General features: G+C 38.9%; 1 protein-coding gene across 14 annotated transcripts in view; it reads right to left on the bottom strand.

Moving 5' to 3' along the window:
• LOC137253646 (HEAT repeat-containing protein 5B) overlaps positions 1-15,712 on the bottom strand; it is a 204,480-nt gene that overhangs the window by 63,540 nt on the left and 125,228 nt on the right. For all 14 annotated transcript variants that reach the window (XM_067791045.1, XM_067791077.1, XM_067791012.1 and 11 more), the window contains one exon: positions 8,309-8,731. In XM_067791045.1, coding sequence (XP_067647146.1) covers positions 8,309-8,646 — 338 coding nt within the window. In that variant the 5' untranslated portion in view covers positions 8,647-8,731. The remainder of the gene's footprint in view (positions 1-8,308; positions 8,732-15,712) is intronic.

The following is a 15,712-nucleotide window of genomic DNA, read 5'->3' on the forward strand; positions in this document are numbered from 1 at the left end:
ACGCCTTTCCATGCCTTATCAATAATTTTGAGACAGGCAACAATGTGGAAGTGATCTTTCCAAAACTCTTTTAGAGTAAGATTTGTTTTTTCAGTCACGTCAAAGCAATGCTGGAAAAGTTCTTTTGTGTAAAGCTTCTTGAAGTTAGAAATCACTTGCTGATCCATGGGCTGAAGCAATGGGGTTGTATTAGGTGGCAAAAAGTGAATTTTGATGAATTTAAACTCTTCAATGAGTTCATCTTGTAAACTTGGTGGATGTGAAGGAGCGTTATCCATAATAAGCAGGACACGAAGAGGCAAATCCATCTCAATCAAATATTTCAGCACAGAGGGGCCAAAAACATTATTGATCCACTCAGTAAAAAGAACACGTGTCACCCAAGCTTTACTGTTCGACTTCCACATGACATTTAGCTTACTCTTGTCAACATTATGCTTTTTGAAGGCACGTGGATTCTCTGAATGATAGACAAGTAGCGGTTTTATTTTCAAGTCGCCACTTGCATTGGAACAAAAAAGCAGAGTAAGGCGGCCTTTCATTGGCTTATGGCCGGGCATTGCTTTCTCCTCTACTGTTATGTAAGTTCGCTTGGGCATCTTTTTCCAAAAAAGACCCGTTTCGTCGCAATTAAACACCTGCTGGGGCAAGTAACCCTCAGTATCCACAAGCTTCTTGAATTCGCCTACATAACTCTCGGCAGCCTTAGCGTCTGAGCTTGCTGCTTCACCATGCCTTATAACGCTATGAATACCAGTACGTTTTTTGAAATTCTCGAACCACCCCTTACTTGCTTTGAAGTCTTCCCTTCTTGCTGTTGATGTTCCTGGCGACTTTTCAATCAGAGTAGTGAATATCGTTTTAGCCTTCTCACAAATTATATTCTGCGAAATTGTGTCAGCTTGCATTTGCTTTTCGTTAATCCATATCAAAAGCAATCTTTCAACATCATCGAGAATTTGTGGTCGTTGCGAAGAAACTCTTGATACTCCCTTTGAAGCGTTTAGCACCTCAAGCTTGTCCTGATTCTTGAGGATAGTAGAAATCGTTGATTTCGACAAGTTGAACGCACGTCCTAAATCAGCCACACCCAAACCTCCTTTATGTTTTTGAATGATCTTGAGTTTCATTTCAATAGTTATTTTGGTCCTTGTATTTTTCTCCTTTTCCGAATTTTTTTTTTGAGGGCATTTTATGTTAGTTATTTTGCAATTTTTATAAAAGCAAAATTAAAAATAAAAAATTTGTATGTTTCAACACGTCTTGTTAATTTTACGAACAATTCTGCACTAAAATAAAACAAAATTCTGAACTATGAAGCAAAAGCTAAACGCAGACAGCCCAATAATGTGAATTCGGGGTTTCCCCTGTTTAGGTTGTTATGCGAGACTTCGTTCGTAAAGCGAAACTTTTTTCCAAAAAAAATGTATTCGTTATGCGAAATGTTCGTTATGCGGGGCGTTCATTGACCGAGGGTCCACTGTAGTTGGTAATAATAAAAATTAAAAATGCATTATTCATTCTTGCAGATTTTAGCTCATGTTGAAATTACAGAAGAGTCCACTATGGTCGTAGAAAATGACAACTCGAAGGACAGCAGTCCACATGATATTTCAAATTTCATACAAAGAAAGCTTAGTAATGAGGAAAAGGTAGAGGCGTTGAATAAGGTTTGGATTCCAACTGAAAGGTTTGCTTTCCCTTCAACCGGGCCACGAAATCTTAGGTTTCAGCATAAGTGGATAGCGGAATGGGTTTGGCTTTGCTACTCTCAAGCAGTAAATGGAGCATTTTGTAAGTTTTGTGTCCTTTTTAAAAATAAAAATGTGTGCGGGCAAAATAGCACAGAAAGAATGGGAAAGTTGGTGGAAGAGCCGTTCAATAATTGGAAAAAAGCTCGAGAGTATTTCGCACATCATAGTAAAACTAATTACCACAAAAAAGCGTAGAAAATGCTCATTTCATTATGAAAATAGTAAGCAAGCAACAAGAACCCGTTTGCCATCAGATTGACAAGATGGCCAAACAGAAAGGTTTAGAAAATCGGAACAAATTAAGGCCCATCATTGAAACAGTTTTCTTTTGTGGAAAACAAGGACTTGCACTAAGAGGACATCGGGACTGGGGGCGTATAGAGGACGCAAGTGCAATAAATGAGGGCAATTTTAGGGAGCTTTTGAAGTACAGACAGCAGTATGATACACATTTAAAGAGTGTGTTGTCGGAGAGCAGCAGTAAAGCAATGTACACAAGTTGGAGGATTCAAAACGAAATTATCGACATATGTGAGAAATTGATTTTAAAAACCCTGTCTGAACAAGTTAACTCCGCCAACTATTTCTCCGTTCTTTCTGATGAGACAGCTGATATATCTGGTGTGGAACAAATGTCACTCTGTGTTAGATATTTTGATAATGGTATTCACGAAATTAATGAAGTTTTTCTTAAGTTCATTCCACTGAAGGATTTGACAGGAGAGAGTATGTCAAAAATAATTTTAGAAGAGTTGGACAGAATTGGACTGGACCTAAATAAAATGCGCGGCCAAGGGTACGATGGTGCTGCATCAATGAGTGGCCAATTTAAGGGTGTACAATCTCACATTTCTAGGAAGTACCCTAAAGCTCTATATGTACATTGTGCAGCGCACTCGCTAAACTTGGCCGTTTCAAGTTCGTGTGGAAATGTGTATATAAGAAATTGTCTTGGTGTTGTAGGTAAATTGTATGATTTTTTCAATACACCTAAAAGGCAGAGTGTTTTACAGGAGTATCTGCAAAAATTAAAGATTTTTGACCACAAAAAATTGAAAAAAATGTGTCCTACTAGGTGGATTGAAAGATATAATTCAGTATTTGTTTTTACAGAATTTTTTGATGGGATATTGTTGGCTTTGCATCAAATATCCTGTTGGGATAATAAAAATGTTGCTGAAGATGCTAATCTACTTAACTGTGCCATACAAAAAAGTGAGTTTGTAATTGCTCTGCAATGCGTTAATCAAGTGTTTAGCAAAGCCAATATCTTATGTAAATTTCTTCAAACTCGAAGTATTGACTTAAAACAAGCAGTTAACTTAGCCGATATAACTTTGAAAGATTTATGCTTGATAAGAGAAAATGCCGAACAAGAGTTTAGAACTTTGTTTAATATTGCTCAGAAGCAAGCAGAAACGAATGGCTTCACTTTAACAAAACAAGGGTGTCTAATACGGAGACATTAGGCGTCGAAACTTTTTACCGTATTTATCTCTACATTCCATTTTTAGATGCATTTATTTCTAGTCTCAATGATAAGTTTCTGAAGCATAAAGACTTACTCATTGGATTCAAAGTTCTTTTTCCAGAAAAGGTGTTTACACTTGACGATGATGCTGTAGTTACGAAAGAGAAGAAAGTTGTATAATTTTTATTCCGATGACTTGGAGGGAGATTTCGAAGATGTTAAAGCAGAAATATACGTTTGGTATAAAACTATTTCAAGCTCGAAGCTCGAAGATAGGCCGAATACAGTTTTACAAGCTATTGAACTTTGTGGAAAGGAAATTTTACCAAATGTGTTTAATTTACTGAATATTCCAGTAACTCTTCCTATTACAACATGTGAAAATGAAAGATCATTTTCATCACTTCGAAGACTGAAAACGTATTTAAGAAGTACAATTTCCCAAGAGAGATTAAACGGGCTAGCACTTCTCTATATGTATAGAGAACTTACTCCTTCAGTGGAAAGAGTTATAGACAAACTTGCAGAAAAGTCAAGAAAAATTGACATACAACTATAATGACTTCTATAATTATATTAATTTATGTATATTATTGTGTCTAATTTATGTTCATTACTGTGTATATTAATTTATGTTCATGAGCATTAATTACATCGCTCGCCCCAAATTAAATAAATAGAGGTTTTTCTTGTAGAAAATGGGGTGCCAATACCTCAGAGCCGTCCCGTGCTCGCCTCCATATCACATTTTAAAGGGTTCTTCAAATAGAGGATGAGGTGGCTCAGTAGAGCGAAGCCTCAGAGCCCCCAGTGCTCGCCCCCAAATTAAATAAATAAAAGGTGTACTGATGCTATGCATCCTCCCATGACTTAAATACACCAATAACACTAAAACTACCCGACTCAATAAATGGAATACATTAAATCAAAAACCCCATAAACTCAATACAGTCCATTAATAATAATAATTTATAAATTTAAAAAAAGGAATGCTTGGTGGGAGTTGAACCCGCAACCCCGGGCGTTTGGTCGGGTACGTCAGCCACTGTGCCACGACTCATACGCTTACAAGCACATAAAATTACTCATTTATAACTCTTATTAAACTGCTCGCCCTCAATTGCCCAAAGCTTAGACATGGTCCTTCGAGCCGGATCACTGGCTCGTATGGAAGTTTCATTAGACGACTAAGCCGTCTAAGGGGGGAGTATGTTTAAGCGACTTAAACTATGAACATTTTTCGTTCGTTTGTTTCAGTAGCCATTGAGTGTGCTTGTAATTCTCAACTGGTTAGTGAAATATTCTAAAGACATAGTTTGAGTTTTTTAATTAAAAGGGAGGTTCTTCGGATGGTGTGCTAATACATCAGAGCCCAGTGCTCGCCTCCAAATCACACTTTGAAGGGGTTCTTCAAATAGAAGATGAGGTGGCTCATTAGAGCGAAACCTCAGAGTGCCCAACGCTCGCCCCAAATTAAATAAATAGAGGTTTTTCTTGTAGAAAATGGGGTGCCAATACCTCAGAGCCGTCCCGTGCTCGCCTCCATATCACATTTTAAAGGGTTCTTCAAATAGAGGATGAGGTGGCTCAGTAGAGCGAAGCCTCAGAGCCCCCAGTGCTCGCCCCCAAATTAAATAAATAAAAGGTGTACTGATGCTATGCATCCTCCCATGACTTAAATACACCAATAACACTAAAACTACCCGACTCAATAAATGGAATACATTAAATCAAAAACCCCATAAACTCAATACAGTCCATTAATAATAATAATTTATAAATTTAAAAAAAGGAATGCTTGGTGGGAGTTGAACCCGCAACCCCGGGCGTTTGGTCGGGTACGTCAGCCACTGTGCCACGACTCATACGCTTACAAGCACATAAAATTACTCATTTATAACTCTTATTAAACTGCTCGCCCTCAATTGCCCAAAGCTTAGACATGCCACCCTCCACGATACCGGAATATCACACCAAACCAATGGCCCTCGAAGAACGGCAGCCCAAGTAGCAACTACTCAGGACGTTACCAACCCAGATCCCAACGAGGAACTTCCCACCACCTCAAACGCTGCCCGCATTCAATCTTTGTATGCGGAAAATGATAGCAAGATCATTCTCCCAACAGCGATAGTGTCCATAGAACACCGAGGGGACTGCTTCAGGCACAGAGCCTTAGTGGATCAAGGGTCAGAGCGTAGCTTCATCTCGTCGAAAGCTGAAATCAAGCTAGGCCTCCCATATACCCACTCCCGATTTGAAATATCGGGAATGGGAGGCGGAGTAGTACAAACCTCCAGCAAGCTATGCTCACTGACCCTAGTCTCAAATGACCACAAGGTAAAAATAAAGGCCCAGGCAATCGTGCTACCTCGGCTCACTAGGCAACTCCCAACACTCACGCTAAATAACGACCAAATGCGTAAATGGTCCCATCTCAAGCTAGCAGACCAGAACACTCAGAACCCCTCCCAAATTGATCTGGTGTTAGGCAGTGATCTTATCCCACAAATAATGCTAAATGGCATCGAAAAGATCTCGCCCACACTGCTAGCACAAAACACGATATTTGGCTGGATAATAAGTGGCCAAACCCCCGAAAAGGTCGGATCACACTCCTCTCAAGCGTGGGAAGTGACGAATGTCCAGCTGAATGAACAGCTAAGGCAATTCTGGAAAATCGAAGAAATACCCAGAGTGCGAGTGGAAACCCCAGAAGATAAAATGTGCGAAGACTTTTATCAAAGCACAACCACTCGCATGGATGACGGTCGATATATGGTTCGGCTCCCCTTTAAACCAACATTCCCGAACGATGTCGACCTAGGTCAGTCCCGTACTGCAGCCCTACGACAGTTCCACGGCATGGAACGTTCCCTCTCAAAAAAGGGCGATCTAAAGCAGCAGTACGACCAGGTACTCGAAGAATATCTGTCCCTAGGCCACATGGAAGAATGCAGTCCCAATGAAATAGAATCCCTGGGTAAATACTGCTCATTCTATCTCCCTCACCATGCAGTCGTAAGGCCAGACAAAAAGACAACAAAAGTCAGAGTTGTGTTCAACGCCTCCAAAAAGTCGGGTTCCGGTCACTCCCTCAACGATGTTTTATGTACCGGACCAACCCTCCAACCCGATCTCCGACTTATGTTGCTGAAATGGCGAACATATAAATATGTGTTTAATGGCGATGTCGAGAAAATGTACCGCCAAATTCTCTTGCACCCCGATGACCGAGACTACCAACGTATAATATTCCGAACCCCCGAACACAGTCCAATAAAGGACTACAAGTTAAAAACGGTCACCTTCGGGGTTAACTGCGCGCCTTTCCTGGCTATTCGCACTCTACACGAGCTAGCGAAAGACATAGCCGATTCCCATCCACGCGCAGCCCCAATACTAAAATCCGAGACGTATGTTGACGATATTTTATCTGGCAGTCATGATCTTCAATCAGCCGAGCAATCCCTAACAGAGACTATAGACGCTCTCAATTCAGCCGGCTTTCCCCTAAAAAAGATCACGGCAAACCATCCCAACATCCTCCAAAAAATATCGAAAACTGATCTGCTGGAAACAAACTTTCTCGAGTTCGAAAAGACTAGCACCGCCAAGACCCTGGGCATCCAGTGGAATGCCCTAACGGATACATTCTCGTATACCGTCGACTCAAATCCGGCATCCACTGCCGCCACGAAGCGGCAAATTCTCTCCTCTATTGCGAAACTTTTCGATCCCGCAGGGTGGCTGACGCCCATAATGATCCAAGCGAAGATGCTGATGCAAGAATTGTGGTTAGATGGGACCGAATGGGACGAGAAGGTTAAACCCATCCGTCTAGCCAAATGGGCGCAATTTATCAATCTAAAACGATGTTGCTACCCGAAACCTCAGAGCCCAAGCGCTCACTCTCAGTAAGGTAGGCGAAATGGGAAGGGGTTCTTCAAATAGAAGATGAGGTGGCTCATTAGAGCGAAACCTCAGAGTGCCCAACGCTCGCCCCAAATTAAATAAATAGAGGTTTTTCTTGTAGAAAATGGGGTGCCAATACCTCAGAGCCGTCCCGTGCTCGCCTCCATATCACATTTTAAAGGGTTCTTCAAATAGAGGATGAGGTGGCTCAGTAGAGCGAAGCCTCAGAGCCCCCAGTGCTCGCCCCCAAATTAAATAAATAAAAGGTGTACTGATGCTATGCATCCTCCCATGACTTAAATACACCAATAACACTAAAACTACCCGACTCAATAAATGGAATACATTAAAGCAAAAACCCCATAAACTCAATACAGTCCATTAATAATAATAATTTATAAATTTAAAAAAGGAATGCTTGGTGGGAGTTGAACCCGCAACCCCGGGCGTTTGGTCGGGTACGTCAGCCACGACTCATACGCTTACAAGCACATAAAATTACTCATTTATAACTCTTATTAAACTGCTCGCCCTCAATTGCCCAAGGCTTAGACAACGTTTAACATGTTCATAAAATTCTTTTATTAAAATGTTTGAATTCCTTTTTAGTTTTAGTTTAAATACAGAGAAAATGCAATGAATTGAGCTTTAAAAGGTGACTTTGTTTAATGTGTGCATACGGAGGTCCACTCCCCAAACATAAATTTAAGTAAAAATTGTCTGGGCGAATTTTGAGTATTTTTTTTTAAATTTTCCGGTGGGATATTGAAATCCCCCCCAAATTATTTTTCTGTGTGCGCCACTGTAGTAACCTAATACTATTGTTACTATTATTAGTCCTCGATGTACTGCAACCTTTATTTAGATCTACTGTGCTTGACCTTTCAATGAGTTTGACTGACACTCTCGTTGTTGGGAGTACAAACAATTTGGGCTGCCTTTGCCCTGGGCATTCAATCAGTGCATAACTGCAAGGCAGGTAAGGCTGCCTGGCTGTCTGTCATAAAGGGGACATTTGTCGAGGATAAGCCTCTCCGTAGACATTCTCTACAGCAAACTTCTATTTGATGGTTTTCTGCCTGAAAACTAATGGGGTGGCATCCCATTTGTATCGATTTCTTGAACCTAGTAATCAAAATTTAAAATTTTTTCATTACACAGAACTTACAATTTAGTCGGCAAATAGCTTGGTGAGTCATCCTTATTCTTCAATATATCGTTGCAAGCGTTGACGGTATCAAATAGCATAAAAGTGTCGCCCACCGAGAAGAGTGTCGCTAAGCAGCTAGCTATCAATTTACGTGCCGGTGGCCCTGGTGAACCTTGGATGTGTTCCGTCAATTGTTGAACTAACTTTTTTTGGCATCCTTTTATATCGGATTTTTGTGCAACCGGTAGAACTTTTTCTAAATAGCGTAACCACTCGAATATGAATACTGGTCGCTTTTGTTCTGGCAATTGTTTTAATGCTTCCTCATTGAGGGTCAGACTATGCGACAATTCCATTTCATCGATGTAAGATTCGGCGCCGCTTTCTGTGTTACTTTCGTCTATGTGATTTGTATCGTTATCGTCGTTGCGAATAAACGATCTGAAAGAAGGATGGGAAAGGAAGAAATATTTATCTAATTAAATCATCTTTTATTATTATGAATCTTTAATATAATAAAATACATAAAAGCTAGGTTAGGTTAAACTGGACGGTTAATCACGATCATCTCATCTAGACTGATTGTGTCCATAGTGTTATCAGAATTCGTTTGACGACCAGACGGAAAAACCCCAATTAGGCACCAGGACTTACGCTATGGCATAGCAATTACCAGAAGTTGTCTAGGACCTAGCTTAATTGCTGCCTCGAGATCTGATAACTCTGCAACCCCTAGTAGCTGTGGAGCCGAATACAGAACGTGCTCAACCGTTTCTTTCTGCAGCTAGCACTTCCTACATTTGCTGTTACTAACGATGCCTCACTTACAAGCATCTGACGCCAGAAGGCAGCGTCCAGTTAATATGCCCATCGTGAGGCTTCCATCATAGAAATTGTGCAGTCACGTGCTTCTGTCCATGCCTTTCCTGCTTGATGGAGCATATGTAACTCTCGTCTCCTTTTGATTTCTCCCAAACGGATTGGAACGTCTACCGCCGATTCATCGAATGCTGCGCAGTCCTTTGTCAACTAATCAGCCTTATCATTACCTTCTATCTCTTTATGATCGGGTACCCAGTATAGGAATATCTTCCGGCCTGAATGCTTTTTTGCATTCCAGGACACTTCTTGATGAAGTACTGTGTGAGATTATGGCCTTGATCGCCGCCTGACTATAGATATATATTGTGACGAATATTAGCATCACTAAGTGATACTAGCATCGCTAAGGTGATACTAAGTAAATAAAGGCACAACAACAATAAAGAAAGCTGCCACTATAAACAAATCAATCATCATTTATACACCTACATACAAGGCAACGAAGAGATACTCACAAACACATGTAATCATCAGCCGAAGTAGTACTCACATATACACACGCATATGCCTACAAACTACAAATATACATGTATATGGCTGGTAACCAAGCATGAAGATCGTGAAATTACTAGACCCTAGGAGAAATGGGTGAACGAGGAAACCGAGATTATGAAAGCAGCGCAAGCTGAGGCATGACAAATCAGTTTGATTTAAGCACGCTATTAGTTGTGAAGTTTAAGTATTATTGTGAAGTACTCTCAAAGTAGTCTAATAACGACCATTTTGCATTATTGAATATTGGAGTTATTTTTTCAACAGTTTAGCGATTCGAACGTTAGCAGAAGGTTTGTAATAAGCGGAATTTTCCCTAGATTCGTAACAATATATATTAACGGGACTGTTGATAAAGAACGCTTTCTCCAGAATTTCTGCTCCAATTTCCACCTGAAAGACACTGCAGGGATCTGAAAGCTTGTAGGATCTACTTATTTCCGTTATTTTGGAACCATCGCTATGCAAGTATATAGCATGTTCTGCCATTTTCGCATCCTTGCGCCAACCCTCCGGCTGCAAGCGCTGAAGCAAATATAAAGTTTTCATTCTTAAAGTCTTCAATATTTGCAAACGGTTTTCTGCTTAATGGGATAACCAACTTCTGTGTGACTTTTCTGTACCCCAATAAAACTCACTGCAATGACCATTTTAATTAAGTCAGCTTCGTCCCAACTTTACCTTTGGTATTTCCCACTAAAGAGTATTCTTTCTTGCCTAAATATCAACACCTGATTAGCCTATACATACGAAGTAGGTTTCCTAAATTGAGCTTCTGGACATCGAGGCTGCGTTAAACAAATTTCTGGTTATCGAATAGATTCTGGCTTAATTTGTTCACCAACTTTTGAGCGACAGAACTGTGACAACAAAATTAAAAATTGGCTATAGAAGGCTGAGAAGGTTTACATCATAATGTACTTTCTCCCCTTATCTGAGCTGTGTCCGTAGACGATATGCTCCACCTGCATATTATCATCAGGTTTTCTGAATTCCGCGTACTAGTAGTCAAACCAATTAAAATCCAATCTCTGCATCCGCAATCCGCGAGGGTCCTCAATAAACAACAGATGATGCGGTCGGCGTGGCAAATGACTCTTTGTATGAGAAACTTGAATGATTGACACCAAAATTATGCTTGGCGACATTACCGCCAGGGTGGGCAACGAGGAGATGTGGCTTAATTACTTACTGGCAGCTCGATATATGGTCATGTGTAGTACAAGGTTTCAATATAAAAAGATACACAAATCTACTTAGCTGCCACCTGATCTGACCTGAAGAACACGAAACTTAATTGATCAAGTCATTATAGACGACAGTCCTAGCAGCAATGTCCTCGATGTTCGCACTCTATGAGGTCCAAATATTGACTCGGACCATTTACATGTGGTAACCAAGATACGCACACGCATATGTGCAGGTAAAAAAGTGCGCACAATAGCACAAGGACATACATAGTTGAGCGTATTACGCGCGTCTCCTTGGGTAGTCTGATTTCCTCAACTGCAAGTTTCGGGTATAGGACTCTGCGAATGGCGTTCGCGGGGCATTCATCGGCACAAGACTTCGCCGACTCACAATGTGGGTGAGGCCGAGGGCTGTTTATGCTCGTCAGGCTCAAAAGGCCGAATTAGGGTTTCCTCATAGTGCCTGGGTGATGACTCCTTATGCTCCTGGAAGAGCCACGATCTCTTGTCATTGTCGTGCAGTCATCGGACAATTGTAACTGTTGTTGTTGTTGCAGCAATACACTCCCCGAAGGAGTTCCGATGCTATATACGGTATATTCCGGCAACAAACACCATGAAGGTGCAAACCCGACTATCCCTCTGCCCCTAGTTCCTTGGGGTCACCAGAGCCTCACGTGCTAAAGAAACCGGATTTTCCAGGGATAGATGAGGTTGGGGTTGGATAAGCTATAAATTTTGCAAGCAACTCCTTCTAGTGGAAAGAGGGGAAGGGACACCACCATGCGGCACCCCTTGTTTAATTCTTCATGATTTCGATGTTACGTTCTTAATCTGAACTGATACCTGCCGGTAACACAGATAATTTTCAGTCTACCTTTTGAGACTAAGTTGGAGGATAGACCCCTTCCAAGTTTTGCAGTAACGAGGTAATTGTGTTAATGATCAATTAAGCGCTACGAGTACTTTTCTATGGTGGGGTTCTTGGTGCAGTTTTCAATTTATTTATGTGTTGAGTTGTAAATACTAGTTGTAAACTAGTATCGTTTCAGACTAGTTTGGTGATTCACTGCAGGGCTAGTACATACTCTATCATTTCAATTGCACATCCTATGATTCATACTTATAAACAATTTTATGAAACATTCACAAATCTACTTAATTGGAGAAATTCATATATATACATTAGAGTGCCTCATGCTTCAGGCGACAACAATTTATTAATTATTTCAACGAAATTACAAAATTGATTCTATTTCAAGAACTCTGTTGAAATATGCCTTTGTGAATTTCTGAAACAGTTTTAAACGATCATGGTAATACAATTTGTGGTGCAGTATATTATTGGAAGCTACTGAGATATACTCAGAAACTACTTTGAAACTACTTGACGAAAACATATTTTGAAAGCCCGAATCTGCATCTTTACAACCAAAACGTTATTTATAAATTTGGATTCCAAATAAGAGCGAAAAAGTCTGTTATCAAATATCAACAGAAATCAGCTGTTATGTCAATCAATTATAGCTTACAGCTTACGCTGGTATGGTAGCAACTGCCGGTAATGCAGTGCTAATATTCACAATAGTGCCATAGTACAAATAGATTTCTTTGTGTGCTCACAATCGTTTATTTTTAATAAAATATAACTAAACCAAAGCACTACGACCAAAATTGCCCAAAGCTCGCTAATAGCCCGAATCTCCATCTTTACAACTAAAACTTTATTTATAAATTTGGGTTCCAAACAAGAGCGAAAAGGGGACCCGTACATAAAAACAGCAATTAGAAATAATATATATGATGATATTTTTCCTTAATATAATTAAAGAAATTTAAAAAAGGCCTAAAAATTTTTAATTGATTAAAATATTTAAAAAAAATTTTGGTGAGGTACTCTAATGTACATATAAAGTTTTTACTTCTATAGGTATGCGCGAATTTAATTCGCATTAAATTTAACTTGAGCATTCATGTTATGGCTGTGTAACGCTGTGTGGTGTTGTGTTATTGAGTTGACAACGGGGGTGAAGTTAAAGCCCCGTCACATAATCAGTTTTTCATATATCGTCACCCGCTTGCCAGAAGCATGAATGTGCCAAAATGAAAATGTTGCGAAATCAAGTTTCAAAGTTTATTGATCCCTCAAAATTAGAATAATTAGTTTCTAATGTAAAGGTGTATATATATATTATATTAACAATATGCTCTTTCAACTGACATAATTGCTCTGCTCGTATCCCTTCTATTTTCCGAGGTTTAGCACATTCATTTTTCTGGCACAACAAAAATTTTAAAAACTGATCTAATTTTTTGTTAACACAGCTATACAAAAAAATTAAAAGTAGTCGGATCAGCTAATGCGACTTATGTTTTCTATACATTTTGATGCGCTGAATCCAAATACGCTATAAGAATTGGCCCAAGTGGTCATGGTATTGCCTTAACCTCAAAACACGTAAAAAAATCACTGCAGATTGATTTTTAAATAATGTTAGGCCAAGCCAATACCTGCTAGGCCAATTCTGTTGGCGGATTGGGATTCGGAGCATCACAGTACTTGGGAAAACATCCGCGGCTTTGACTTATCGAAAGTATGTATGTAAATGAAAAAGTTATACATTCAATTCAATTTCATATACACTAGTGTATTTTTATTTAAGATATTATTGCAAACTTAGAACTAGTTCTTATTCTCATCAGAATCAGAATCTTCTGAAATATTGGGTTTGGATAAAGCCTTGCCCTCAAGATTTTTATAAAAAGAATGATATTATTTTGGTATAACCAGTTTTTCACACAATTTTTCCAAGTATTTTAGTTTTGATTCAGGAAGAGATAACGGCTTCGAATAAAGCGGTTTGCCTTCAATTAAACAACTATTTTTTTTCAGGATATTAAGCTATTAAAAATTCATCGGTATAATTTTTTTTTTGAAGAATACGAGGCACGTATACCCGAACGATCGAACATACGAATATGTGCTGTTCTTATTTTTTTCAAAAATTGTAAAAATTGTTTAGCCATATCAACGAATGTGTCATACAATGTACCACATTAATTTTTCTGGCTCAACTTTGTGTGATTGAATTGTACATTCATAAAAATGGCACTGCAAATTATTGGTGTTTCCATGTGCGTAGGAAGCTCTAGATTTAAGTAGAACCTAGAGAATCTAAAGGGTAATATAACGAGGCCTATAACACAAAATCGGAAAAATTGCACATTCATGCTTCTGGTTAGTGGGCGACGATATGTAGATGCGTTTAACACAATCGTATGCATTATGAGTACATAGCACGTATTTTTTATGGAGAACGGCAAATCGAGCGGCACTAGCGCCATCTAACATGATTTTGTGACACCATCTTGCAGCTTTTGTTGCAAGCAACAAAGCATAAGAAGAATTTGAAACTTGATGTGGCTAAGGGTGCTTTCACACTTTACATTATTTTTCCCACTTTTTGATACTTTTCTAACATTTTTCACAGTTAAGACCTGAAATTTAACAAATGAATAGAATACAAAATATGTTAGCAATTTTACATTTTTCTTGTATATTTTATATATATTTTTATACTCAGTTGAGCAGAGCTTTACTTTGATTGGATAACGGTTGGTTGTACAGGTATAAAGGAATCGAGATAGATATAGACTTCCATATATCAAAATCATCAGTATCGAAAAAAAATTCAATTGAGCCATGTCCGTCCGTCCGTCTGTCCGTTAACACGATAACTTGAGTACATTTTGAGGTATCTTGGTGAAATTTGGTATGTAGGTTCCTGGGCACTCATCTCAGATCGCTATTTAAAATAAACGATATCGGACTATAACCACGCCCACTTTTTCGATATCGAAAATTTCGAAAAATCGAAAAAGTGCGATAATTCATTACCAAATACGGATTAAGCGATGGAACTTGGTAGGTGAGTTGAACTTATGACGCAGAATAGAAAACTAGTAAAATTTTGGACAATGGGCGTGGCACCGCCCATTTAAAAGAAGGTAATTTAGAAGTTTTGCAAGCTGTAATTTAGCAGTCGTAGAAGATATCATGATGAAATTTGGCAGGAACGTTACCCTTATTACTATATGTATGCTTAATAAAAATTTGCAAAATCGGAGAACGACCATGCCCACTTTTAAAAAAAAAAATGTCTTAAAGTCAAATTTTAAAAGAAAAGTTAATATCTTTACAGTATATAAGTAAATTATGTCAACATTCAACTCCAGTAATGATATGGTGCAACAAAATACGAAAATAAAAGAAAATTTCAAAATGGGCGTGGCTCCGCCCTTTTTCATTTAATTTGTTTAGGATACTTTTAATGCCATAAGTCGAACAAAAATTTACCAATCCTTGTGAAATTTGGTAGAGGCTTAGATTCTAGGACGATAACTGTTTTCTGTGAAAAGGGGCGAAATCGGTTGAAGCCACGCCCAGTTTTTATACAAAGTCGATCGGCTGTCCTTCCGCTCGGCCGTTAACACGATAACTTGAGCAAAAATCGATATATCTTTACTAAACTCAGTTCACGTACTTATCTGAACTCACTTTGTATTGGTGTCAAAAATGGCCGAAATCCGACTATGACCACGCCCACTTTTTCGATATCGAAAATTACGAAAAATGAAAAAAATGCCATAATTGTATACCAAATACGAAAAAAAGGATGAAACATGGTAGTTTTATTGGTCTATTGACGCAAAATATAACTTTAGAAAAAAACTTGGTAAAATTAATTATTAAGTAGAAGAAAATGAAAAAGTTTTGCAGGGCGAAATCAAAAGCCCTTGGAATCTTGGAAGGAATAGTGTTCGTGGTATTCCATATATAAACAAATTAGCGGTACCC

The sequence above is a fragment of the Eurosta solidaginis genome, chromosome 1 (genome assembly GCF_040869045.1).
Source record: "Eurosta solidaginis isolate ZX-2024a chromosome 1, ASM4086904v1, whole genome shotgun sequence".
Lineage (NCBI taxonomy): Eukaryota > Metazoa > Arthropoda > Insecta > Diptera > Tephritidae > Eurosta > Eurosta solidaginis.